General features: G+C 43.4%; 1 protein-coding gene across 1 annotated transcript in view; it reads right to left on the reverse strand.

The window, feature by feature from the left end:
• Nucleotides 1–1,395: 1,395 nt before the first annotated feature.
• Nucleotides 1,396–12,503, reverse strand: part of NWD2 (NACHT and WD repeat domain containing 2) — a 108,068-nt gene continuing 96,960 nt past the window's right edge. The window contains exons 5-7 of the mRNA XM_004681355.2: nucleotides 11,370–11,514; nucleotides 8,705–9,294; nucleotides 1,396–7,549 (exon numbers count right to left, since the gene is read on the reverse strand). Of these exons, the coding sequence (XP_004681412.1) occupies nucleotides 3,617–7,549; nucleotides 8,705–9,294; nucleotides 11,370–11,514 (4,668 nt within the window). The 3' untranslated portion in view covers nucleotides 1,396–3,616. The remainder of the gene's footprint in view (nucleotides 7,550–8,704; nucleotides 9,295–11,369; nucleotides 11,515–12,503) is intronic.

Raw genomic sequence — 12,503 nt, forward strand, 5'->3', positions numbered from 1 at the left:
CACACACTGCACTCGGAGGCGCTGTGAGGTCGGTGGAACCAAGATCCCCTTCCTCTCTTATCCCCGGTCTCTTGGGACCCCAAGATAACACTGGGCCCCGACCTCGCTCTGAGCGACTGAGCAACACGCAAGTAGGAGCCGCAGACCTGGCGCCCAAGATGGGTGGGGATGGTTGCTACGCCCCTAAACGCTACTTACATACTAGAAATTCTTTTCACCTGTTCTTCAAAGTCAGCGCTAGGCTTGGCTGGAAAATATCTTAAGCAAATGCGCCACCTAGCTTTTCTCTTGTCCCCACAACGCATCCGGCAGAGTCGGGATCATGGGGGTGCTGGTCAGAGCACTGTTTAAAGATGGATACAGAGCGGTTGCTTTTCAATGTGCCGGTTTCAGGGAGTGGAGCGCTGTTTATACGGACTGTGCCGTGCTTAATGGGGAGGGGCTCAGTGTTTTAATCCCCCTTGTTGTTTAGTAGCTGCATGTTTTAAAGTGCGTTTTTGTTCCTTTGCATTTGTCATTTCATTTTGATATATACATGTATAAGTAACGTGGGAAATCTTTGTAAAACAGTGAAGGAGAATTAATTCATTTCAACTTTTGGAATGGTTAATTACCGATTTTAATTAGAGTAACATTGCGTTATAATTTAAAAGGTTCAGGTGTGCCTTATTAAAACTCAAGGTGTGTATTTACAAAAATTCACCGAAAGTCCCATTCAAAACTTCAGCATAAAATTGACCCATTTTGCCCGATTTACTCACTGCCCATTCTCTGCCCCCTTCCCTACTGGTGACCATCAATTGGTCTGATAGTCTAAATGTTTTAGTTTTGTTTTCTTTAGTTCATCCTTTTGCTTATCCTCTGTACCACACGAGTGGACTCATTCGGTGTTTGAGTTCTATGTTCTTTTTCATCACTTTCTGATAAAACCCTTTGTAACAATAAAGGATGCTTGTGTCCAAGTTCTCGCTGATAGTTTAGTAATGGCGATAGCATTCTAGTACATTTACCAGTGAGCTTATTCTGATCAGAAAGACTCATCTTTTGGGGGGTTTTAAAGTGTGCCTCCCATACCAGCAGAATTGGCAAGGACTGGGAAAATCAACACACTATTTTTTATGTGCTTTGAGAAAGAAGAAAAAGATACAGTGGTGCATGGAAATCCTACTCCCCTATTTGCCCTGGACCTCTGCTGCTAGCTTTCTCATCTGTCAATTTGGAACAACAGTTCCTAGCTCCTAACATTGCTGCGAAGATTACATAAGGTTGGAAGCTGGTTCCTGCTATACAGTGAGCACTCGACAGCACCAAGAATTATTACAACATCTGTCACAGTTTGGGGGGTCTTGGTGGTGGTAAACAAACATTGCACAAATCTAAGTAGTTTGTCCTTTATTCATACAAACAATACATCCACAAGACTGTACATTGCTTTAAGACTACATAATTGTCTAGTGTAACAACTCTGTAACAAAATTTAACTAAATGTAACATTTATGAAAATATAAATCTCTGAGTGGGTAATTCTTCCCAACAATACAAAGTTTACATAAAAACATTCAATATGAGCTATCAGTTGCAAACAATTTAGGAAAAATCATTCAAGTCACTTGTTAAACTCTATTGGCTTTTACATAGAACATTCACACACTACATTGAATTCATCTAGGCATTAATTCTTAGAAATGTGTGGCATGGAGATTCCACTGATAATGACAGGAATAAGAATGTGTTGCCTCTGAAAAACTGACAAAGTATGGACTCATACAATCAACTTTAGGCGATCTATACTGGCCTGGGCCAGGAGGAAGTTACTGGAAAAGTCTTTCACCATGGAGTACAGTGTTTACATCTGAATTTTACCTCTGAATGCTTCCATGTCAAACTGCATTCTGAAGTAAATATAATTAGCTTGGATTTCCTATGAGTGAGATCTCGGTTTCTCCCATTAGTATGAGCAATTAAGATGTTGTGTTTTTTTTCTCACCTTGCTTCTCTCCAATCCCATGAAGGCTACCACAAATGCTACCACTACCTTTATTTTGTAGTTTACCAGAACAATACGCTGGAGAGGATAAAGATCTGTCTGTGGACTTGTGATGGGTTCATGGCAGAGCTGGACCAAAAGCAAATCATTTCCTTGTTCATTATTTTGCCTAAGCATGTGACAACTGCCACTTTCAAATAAAGCCAAGCCAACCATTGCTGGCCACCTTTGGCCAGTTATTCAATGACCTGCCACAGGAGGATACAGAAGGAAGAAGATCACTTTTCTCTTTCAGGATATAATATTTTCTTTTAAATAGGTGAAGTTGTTTTTAAAAAATAGTTGCTGCCATTTCATAGCTTCCGCTTTGAAATGGGTAAGACTGTTAGAGGCTCCAAAAAGTCTTTAAGCAGGAACTGTTAGCAGATAAAGAAGCATACGTACAGTGTGTAGAAGTAAGAAAGTGATTACAAACGGGGACAGTAAAGAACCTTTGGACACCCTTAAGATTTATGGAATATTTTAGCACAGAGACAGGCATATTAAGTTCATCCCAGAGTATTTGGTCATCTATCTGCGTTTTGCACAGGAAAGAGGAGAAATGAGTAAGGCAAATGTCATCAGTATTTCTGAGATGGCATGTCAAAAAAGCTATCTTCCTATTAAGATTTGCTGTAGGAAATTTGGAACTAATGTTTGCTTTCATACCACTGACTGAATAGCACGGACTTCTGTGAGTACAATGATGGAAATGAACAGGTGTTTTGACCAAAATTGTAATGCCCTTTCTGTAATTATTCTTTACACCAGCACAAATAGGCATTTCGGAAAGACATGAAAAGATTGTGGTTTCTTATTAAATGTGTTCTTTTGCAGCCCAGGAAATAGTGTAAAAATCATACATTCTGTTATACGGAAAACCTTGCATGCAATTGTCAACACCGGATGTTAACGAAGACTGACTGTGCGTTCAGTAGCCCTAAGATGGAGGTGGTCCTTGGCCCAAGTACAGTGCACGGCCTCACACTTCTTGTCCTTCCTCTTGGAAAACCAGGAGGACATCTGGGCATTTTTGTCACATTGTTTTGCACCTTTAGGCCTTCCGTGTGCAGACTGGGCTTACACAGTTGTCAGGACTGTAAAATGTAAGGAGAGATTAAGGCTGTTTACTTATGGCCACACGGTCATCTGAAGTCAAGCAGCTCTCTGTGTTCACGGCTTCAACAGCCTGAATTCAAGTCCAAATAGTCTGTCTATAGCTCTAGGCACGCCTCCCTGAACCAATGGGGTGAGTTAGGTTGCTTCTTCCCAACAGCTAATTTTAAAACTATCCATTGACTTCCAGGTGAAGTAACTACTTCAATAGTTTCTAGACATTCTCAGTCAAGACTTCATTCCCAGATAAACTTTGACAAAAAGACCAAACTCAAAACCAGTCTCACATTTTGTGAGCAAGCATGTTAGTCATTAACCTCAGAACTCGTGTCTTTCCTGTCTTTTAGGAAATAGCAGTTTGTCATTTGGGATACAGAAGATGTGCGTGTGCGTGTGCATGTGTGTGTGTGTGTATGTGTGTGTCCATGTGTTTACACTGAGTCCACAATGATGTTCAGGCAGAGAAACATTCTGTCAGTTATCAGGGGCATAGCTGTGGCTCCTGGACTCCAGGGCTGAGCACATCCGGTCATAGCAAGAATTGTGTTTCTTGGAGGGTGTGGCTTCGCTGGATTCGGTACAGTCACTGACCGTGATAGGACTATCTCTTGCAAAGACCTCTGTAGACTCTCTCCATAAACAGTCCACTGACACTTTAAAACTATGACTACTACATTTAGGCCTGGATGACTGTGGCGAATTGTTGAAAATTTGTCTGCTGTTTGAAGTGGCGATTTTAATTTTCAGTGCAGCATCTACGCGGTCCACCACGGTGTATATCCCTATACTGCCATCATCAAAGCCCACAATGATGTTCAGGTGCCTCTGTGAGAGAGCCAGAAAAGTTGGGGTTTTATAAAGGGAACAAGCACCGATATTTTTGCCATCGGCCAGTCTCATGACAATTAAGCTAGACACGGCTCCATTTTCATCCTCTTCCTCTCCGTTCCGGAAGCAAATGTACACCAGGTAGCGACCATCTCGAGACAGCCTCTGCCGCCAGATGATCCCAGAGGCGTGGACCACCCGTAATTTACCACTGTGTAAATCCAGCACGTTGATATTTTCATCCCCCCTGGATATAATGCCTAGCTTCCCATTGGGAGAAATTTCAAAATCCTCTAGATTTTTCAAGAAGTTGTTTGGAAGTTGCACCCGGCGACAGATCACTTCATCTGTCAGACTCCAGATATTCACTGTCTCAGCCGACGTGATAAACACGATGATGTCAGGACAGTCAGGGATCAGTTTGAAATTCACGATGGTGGTGCCATCTTCACAGCAAAATTTCTTGGTGATGCTTCCTGTCCAAAGGCTGACTGCCAGCACTTTGCTCTTGGTCATTCCCACCACGAAGGTGTTTGCAGAGGTGATGAAGGCGTTCTGCAAAGTGGTCAGGATGTTGCAGACCCGGTGGCCAGTAGCCAGTCTCCACACCCTGGAGGCATTTTCCTCACAGAGAGAGACCACAAACTGGTCATTGTGTGTGATCAGCAGCTGGGATATTCTCTGCCCATTGATTCGGAAGAGGTTTTCACCACTGTTGGTGTGCCAGACGTACTGGCTGCTTTTGTCATCTGACGTCACCATTATGTCTCCAGAGGACGTCAGCACGCAGTGCTCAACTATCCCTTCGTGCTTAAATACCGCTTCGATGAACCCGCTGCTGAAGTTCCACTTATGAACACAGTCAGAGCCGTCAAGGGAGTAAATGATTTCTCCTCTGGCAGGTAACACCAGACTCTGGATGGGTTTTCCAGTCTTATCTATGTTGGACATGGCTGTGATGATATCTATGTCCCAAATGGAAAGAACACCGCTGGTTGATAAAGACAGCAGCATATTGTGGTGACTGGATCTCACCAACTTTACTATGGAACCTGAGATTTCCTGTAAACTTGCCATACACTGTCCTGTGTCCCGTCTCCAGAAAAACACGGCTGAGGTATTTTCCATGGTGGCGATGATGCAGTCTCCATTTTTGGACAGCACGGCAGATATAAAGCGTTCATTGTGCTTAGCTCTGAACTTTTCTGCCACCTTCCACAGGCCAGTATCCAGGAGCTCGATGCCGAGGGCTTTACAGATCAGAATGGCACTTTGGTCCTCTGAGAGCTCAATGCTGACCACCTCACTGTCTTCTCTGCGACAGTCAAAGTCATCTGTCAGCTGGGGGCTGGCTATGTCCTCGGTATTCCAAACAGAGAGACTTCCCTCACTATCTACCATCACCATTTCTTGAGCAGTGTCCAAGATGAGGAGAAACTTCACAAAGCCCCCTGAAAATTCAGATGTCACCGTACATACCTTTTCTCCACTGCCCAAGTGGAAGATGGTGGTGGTGTTCAGGTACTGGCCGCAGAAAGCATACGCACCGTCCAGAGAGCACTGGACGCAGGTCACTTCATACCAGCAGTGGAACTGGTGCAGGGGCCATCCATAGAGCAGGTCGATGGCAGTGACGTCCTTGCTGGCTTCCAGCCAGGCCAGCGCGTGATTGACAGACAGTGTGAACCCATTGATGTAGGTGGAGCTGCTTCCATGCTTGGTGCCTTTGATTTCCACTTCAGACAGAAGGCAAGAATTGACATTGTCATAAATCAACAAGGTGTTATTTGTCGTAGCCACGACAAGATATTTCTCGTCACTGCTCAGTTTCATGCCCAAGATGACAGATTGGGCTGTGGTGATTTGCCTGAGTAGTTGACGGGTTTCTACGTCCCAGGTGCTGATGGAGCCATTTTCTAAAGCTGTGAGGACAGTACTGGGGTTACAGGTCGGCAGAATCTCAGTGACGTGCAGGTGGCTGGATGACAAGGGAAGGCGCTCCGGGCTGTATGTGACGTCCATGGATGAATGCAATGGCACGATGGAGCAATATTTGGGCCCGTCTTTGTCACATTCTAAAAGAAGGTGCCTCAGTTTGGGCAGGGAACTCACCACGGGCAGTAGTCTTTGCTGAAGCTCTGCTGAAAGGGAGCTGGGAAATTCGATGACCTTGTTTTTGATGCTGCGGAGGGTGCTCCCCAGGAACTTCAGCTCCTTCTCTTGTGAATAGTTGTAAGCCAGCTCAATGTCTGAAATGACCTTGTCAAACTGGCCAATTTTGATCATGGTGTAAAGCCAGCTGAAGTTCATGATGATGCCGTAAAGCAGGTCATCGGTTTTCCCACACCTGGTCAGGTGATACAAGAGCTCAGACATTTTCCGATGATTGACGAAAAAGATATCAGGCTCCAGGGGATTGCACTGGAAAACCCAGGGCTGGTCTGGAGACTGCCTGTCAAAGGAAGCCTGTTCCATGAAATGCTTTTCCTCATCAAGCAGGCTTCTGTTCTCCAAGTCCAAACAGCCATTCAAGTAGGGGTCTTCAAGACAGAAAGCTTTCCTCCTACCTCCTGACCAGACACCCAGAAAATAATCTGCCAGGATTGTGTGCATTTCACGCAGGGCTTTCTCATCCTGCAGGTACAGCTTCTGGGCTATGAGCTGCAGGTGTCTGTTGGCCCAAACCAGCAGCGTGACGTTCTTCACATGTCTTTCTATTAAGTATCCACTGAGCCCCTCCTTGAGCCTTGCCATGTACAAATAAGGTACTCTCAGGGGGTTGCTGGGCCTGGCGTGCTCATGAAGCTCATTCATAACACTGTTGTCTAGGGCCAGCACGTCCTCCAGCTCCATTTCGCTTAAGCCCATTTTGGCCATAGTGATGTATCCAAGGGCTCTGGAGACCAGTTTCTGACCACACTTCTTTTCCAAGGACCAGAAGAGCTGCTCTATGCTTTCATGAACAGTGACACAGAGGGATGATTCATCCACGTCTTTGTGAGACCGCCAGTGTCTAACTTCCCTGAAGGTCAGGTTCACAAACATAGGTAGTGTGCACTTAGAGAACGCATTGTTCACATAAATCTGCTGGCCCGAGGTGACCTTCCGTTTGACCCGCAGCAGCTGGTGTTTGAGGACCTGGCTGCACATCTTCCTGTCCTGGGGAATCAACTCAATGTAGTTGTCTTCCTCGTGGATAAGGCACCTGAGTTTCTGCAGGATTCCATGCTTGTTGGGCAGTGTGGAGACGACGATCCGGACGCAGCGGGGAAGGTGAGCCGGGAGCCACCAGAGCTTCCTGGCCTCATCATTTTCTGAGAGCTGCTCCAGAGAGTCGAAGATTATTACTAGAGGTCTCTGCAGTGAAGACTCATTCAAAAGGTTTATAAATAAGTCACGGAGGTCATGGATCTTCTTAGGGTAACTCTGAACCAGGCACCGGTAGTTAACTGCCAACTGTTCACACACACTTAGAAGGAGGGTCCTGAGGTCCGTGCTCATGTCTGTGGTTCCGAGAAATCTCACCACGATGACGGGGTCTGATTCCGGCCCTGTGTCTTCATGTAGCCAGCCATAAGCCTGAAACATAAAGGCAGCACTTAGAATGGGAGTCAATCCCTGGTGGGATATAAGAACAGTTCCTCTTGCAGAGTCAGACTTCTGATAACCCTGACCACGTAGGTAGTGACCTGGAGCCAGAAAATGGAAAACCCAAGTCAAAGCGCTGTCATCAAGTTCATGCATTAGAATCTGTGGGTGAGACCCTCAGCATCACCCTACTAAAGGTATTGCGGATACTATTTTTTTTGGCCATAGGCAATAATGAACTCATAGTCTCAAAATTACCAAGTGCTTCAAAAACAGTAATCTGAATACCAGGGCCACAGCTGAATCTCCGTCCCTGGCAGGGCTGTTGGCATCTACTTAGTAGATGTTTAAGGACTAGATTAATACATAATGATTTATGTATTATATTGAGTCACATATTTTCATTGATTAAGATCTTATAAAGCCATATGTGCCTGAGAAGTTTCTAATGAATTAGAGTGCAGGAAAAAAAATAGCACTAAAGTGATACTGAATCTAATAGTTTATGATTTAGAGATAGACTATATTGGGTGTGATGGGGCCATCATTATAATTATTCTCATTAAAATCTACATAATTCTAAATTTTGTGTTTTAAAATAAAGAGTATAGCACTTATAAACAGGCGATCATCAGCCCACACTTTATCTCCCTACGGGAAGGTATCCCGCTTCTATAAGGCAGCGGGATTACACTATCACTGAAAGAGGAGACAGTAATGAGCAGGACAGAACTCTCTGGCCAATTTATCCTCCCTACATTCCTGAAACTGTAACTTTCAGGGGTCACGCATGTGACTGGGGACAGGGACAGAGGGACACATTCATTGTGGAAGTGAGGCTGATTTAGTGTCCAGAAGTGGCTGGAGGGCTTGTCTTTGTTGAGAAGCATAAATGATGAGATCTCTACTAGCTTCCATCCAAATGGGATCGCGCCCCATCCACCATGTGACTTTGAACTGCACCCTTGCGTCTTATTCTTTCAATATCATTGTTGTATCGGCTAAAGAGAAACGCTTAAGTATCCATTCCAAAAATGTCTAATTACAATTCAAAGAGTAAACACAGAAAATGGAAATGAATTGGATCAACTTATCTTTTCCCGATAGTGAAAGTCTGTACGAATACATGTAGGAATAGACTGTTACCTTTTTTGCCACTTCAGCTAGCAGGAGGGTCTTCCCAGTGCATGGTCCCCCATACACAACAAGAGGGTTGATGTGCCCAGTTTTGCTTGGAAGAATGTACTTATGCACTATGTTCAGAGATTCACATTTGTATTCATAGAAGGAGGCGTATGTTTTACATAACGAGGAGTGCTGAAGGATCTCATCATAGAGTGTATCAGTTTCGGTGTCAAAATTCTGCTGTACTGTTGCCTGAATGATATCAATCATGTCCTCATAAAACTGTTTACCGAGCCCTTCTATGTAGTGATTTTCTATTTCTTGGGAATAGCCCAATTTCATGTCACAATGAGTGACCGACGTGTAGACTCTCAGATTTGATGACGCAACAATAGTAGGAATAAATTCATCCCTGAGTTTTATCAGCTTCTCTTGGGCTTCGGGGTCACGAATAATCCTTGGTTCTGTTCCGGTTATATCCATGTATTTTCCCATCTCTGGGATTTTCACAAATCGCTCAATGTTAGCAATTTTCCTAATGTAGCACACACACTTCTTTAGGAATGCTGGGGTTTGCTTTCCTAGAGCGAAGTCAAACTCATCCTCTATAGCTGAAAGAAGGCAAGGCAAGAAGGTTTACTGCCCAAAACAAAGAAGCAATATGTCCACACTCCCAGTCCTCAACTATTGCTTTGTTGACAGTGTGTAGAAAGCGGTCCGGAGAGTGATTTCTTAGCTCCTTCATTTCCTGTTTGTATTTTCCTAAACAGCCTTGAATCTAGAACAGTGGATTTTAAGAAAAATTCATTTCCCCCCCAATCAGGAGAGGCTGAGTGTAAGTACAGTAAAGAAAGCAAACTGAGTTTATAGTTAGTTTTATAAGTTTCTTTTATTCCAAATTTTTTTAAAGGACTATTTATGCGTATGAGAATTGGGGTGTAGGCAGAGATGTAGAGTGTGAGAGGATTCACCAGAGACAGAGTGGGTTGCAGAATAGGCAGATCTACTGTAATACAATGCTGAAGGGAGCAGCAGGCGAGACAGGAGAGGTCTGTGCGCCATGTGGGTCAGCTGCCTGGCGGGGGACTGAACTCGTGCTGTAGTGGCTGCTGATAGCTTCATAGTGCTGAGACTCTAACCCCTGAACCATCAGGTAGGCCTGATTCTTTAAGTCCCAAGAGTGCCAAACCTCCAACCAGGCCAGAGAGAACAAGGAAGAGGGAGAATGACACATCTAGTTTGCTTCTCCATTGTCAATCTTCCTTTACCATATGACTTCAGAGATAAAGAAAGGCAAATGTCATATCATTCTTAAAATCAAGCATAATCATGTTGAGATGATTGAGCAATCTAAATTATGAATTCAGGGTCAAATTCCATTCTATCCTTTAGAAAAGACAGAAAAATGACTTAGTATATAACTTGGTGTCATCTAAGATAACTGTGTTATGGCTTAGAAGGCATATGCCAGCGGCCCTCCCTGGTGGCACAGCGGGTTAAAGCACAGCACTAAAAAGCTTAAGACACTTCTGTATGAGTTCGATCCCCGCCTGCCCCGGAGGAGTTCCACATGGCATGGCAGACCTCTCCTGACACGCCGCTGCTCCCCTCAGCAGTGTCCTGCGTCGATCTGCCTGTTCTGCTCCCCACTCTGTCCCTGGTGAATCCTCTCACCCTCCGCATCTCTGGCCTGTACCCCAGTTCTGTATGAATAAATAAATAAATCTTTAAAAAAAAAAGAAAGAAAGAAAGCATATGCTGGCACACAAGAAGACATGCAGATCAGTCAAGACTCCTTAAGAACATGTATGACTGGATCAGCAGTTAAAAAATACGACTGGTGTATGATTTTAGGGAATAAAAAAATAAAGTAAATTTTAAAAAAGATTTATTTATGCAAACAAGAACTGGGGTACAGGCCATCGTGCCACCAAGGAGGGCCCAAGAATAAAGACATTTTAAGCAAGCAGTCTTTTAAAAGTGACTGCCCTTCGACCCTTTTCCTTCCCTCCCTGTGCTCCTTCATTCAATTATGAAAAATGTTAAAAAAAACAAACACATCTGATCACTCTTGTCCCCTGGAAACTGTAACTGACATTTTCCTTCAAGTTATATGGCTGCCTGAGCAACTTCTCACACAAAGCCTTCCCTCCACAGCTGAGGAAGGCCAGCACCAAGTCCCTGCCATGAGCTGGGGAGAGTTTTCTTTTCAGGTTAAATTAGATCCTGCTACTCCCTTTATTTGAAAATTCCAGTGGCTTCCCAGCCTACCCAGAATAAAACCCAAGGTCGCCGCGGTCTGTGCCTGCCTTCATCCTCATTTGTCCCCCTCTGGGGCTGGCTACCCTTTTCCTGTTCCCTGGTGTGCTGTACATTTCTGAGTGTGTGAGTAACAAGTGAATAATAGCTCAGCCAAGAAACACTGACAGCCTGGTCTATTATACCCAGCCTCCTATGACTTCTTAAATCACACTTTCTGGAGAAGTCCTCAAGTGAAGTGAAGGCTTCTCTATCTATTAGGTAAGTCCCCCTCACCCCCACGCCAAAAAAGAAAAATGGAAACATTTAGAAAATGCAATTTCACCAAGCAGTAAATAGAATTAAATTTGCAAAACTATAAAAGGGAGCAGCAAATGCACCCATGATTCACCCTCTCCCTAGAGTGCTGAGGACGCGGGGAACATACCTGAGAACAGGTACCTCTTTGCTTGACTGTGCTTCATTTTCCCCTTTTCATGTAACAGTTTTACAGAAGCCTTAAATATCTTCTTGATCTCATCTGATATCTCTTGCCAGTTCTTTTCATTCTCAGCACTGGCAGAAGACTGCATCTACGGAAATGTAAAAGTGACATATTAGTCTTAAAATCATCAAAGAAAGTCCAAATTTTAAGAGCAAGAAAATTGTGATTATCTGAAGGTCTACTGTGTGCCAGCACTGTGATAAGTGCTTAACAGGCGGTGTCTTCTTTAACCTTCCTTCTCCTGCCGATACCCTGAAAGTTAGAAATATATCCATGTTATACACGAACTTGATCATGTTTTACAAGGGTGTGAATCTAAATAGGTTCTGTGTATTGGACATTTTTATATTTCTTTATTTCTCACATTTCACTCACGTTTTGATAAATGTAATAAAATTATGTCTTCATTATCTTTTAAAGAGGAGAGAAAATTAAAGGGAGGTTCTCAGAAGTTACTATTTCATTATTTTTTGTTACTTCTTCCTTAGGTTTTATAATCCCCTAGGAAGTAAAGACAGGGAGGCACAAGGAAGTAACATTTATAGAATCTTGATAGCAATCTTCTTCATACACTCATTTATTTAACAACACATGCAGAATAATTTAAACTTCCTTAGAGGATAAGAGAAAAAAATTTGCCTACAGGATCATAGGTAGGAACAATTAAAGTCAATTAAATATTAATACATGAGCAAATATTTGGTTTCTTGAGGTGTGATGTTAAAAATTTTTTTCAATTGAAATAAGATCATGTTTTGTGATATCAACATTTACAAGTTACTATATTTACTGGGGAATGCTTTTGGGGGTCCTCCGAATTCTTCTCTATTGAAGCAATATTCTTGCAGATCATTACTGTAAATAATGTATATGATGAGGAGATGAAAATCAAAGATTCTACTCTAATTTCATGGTACTTGCAGAAAATACTTTATGTTAAAGATCAGAATGATAACTATACCATGTCCTTAAAAAGAAAAACTGTTGGGCCCTCCCTGGTGGCGCAGCGGGTTAAAGCACAGCACTAAGAAGCTAAAGCCACTTCCGCATGAGTTCAATTCCCGCCTGCCCCGGAGG

This window comes from Condylura cristata, unplaced genomic scaffold (assembly GCF_000260355.1).
Source record: "Condylura cristata isolate star-nosed mole 26May11 unplaced genomic scaffold, ConCri1.0 scaffold00012, whole genome shotgun sequence".
Taxonomy (NCBI): Eukaryota; Metazoa; Chordata; class Mammalia; order Eulipotyphla; family Talpidae; genus Condylura; species Condylura cristata.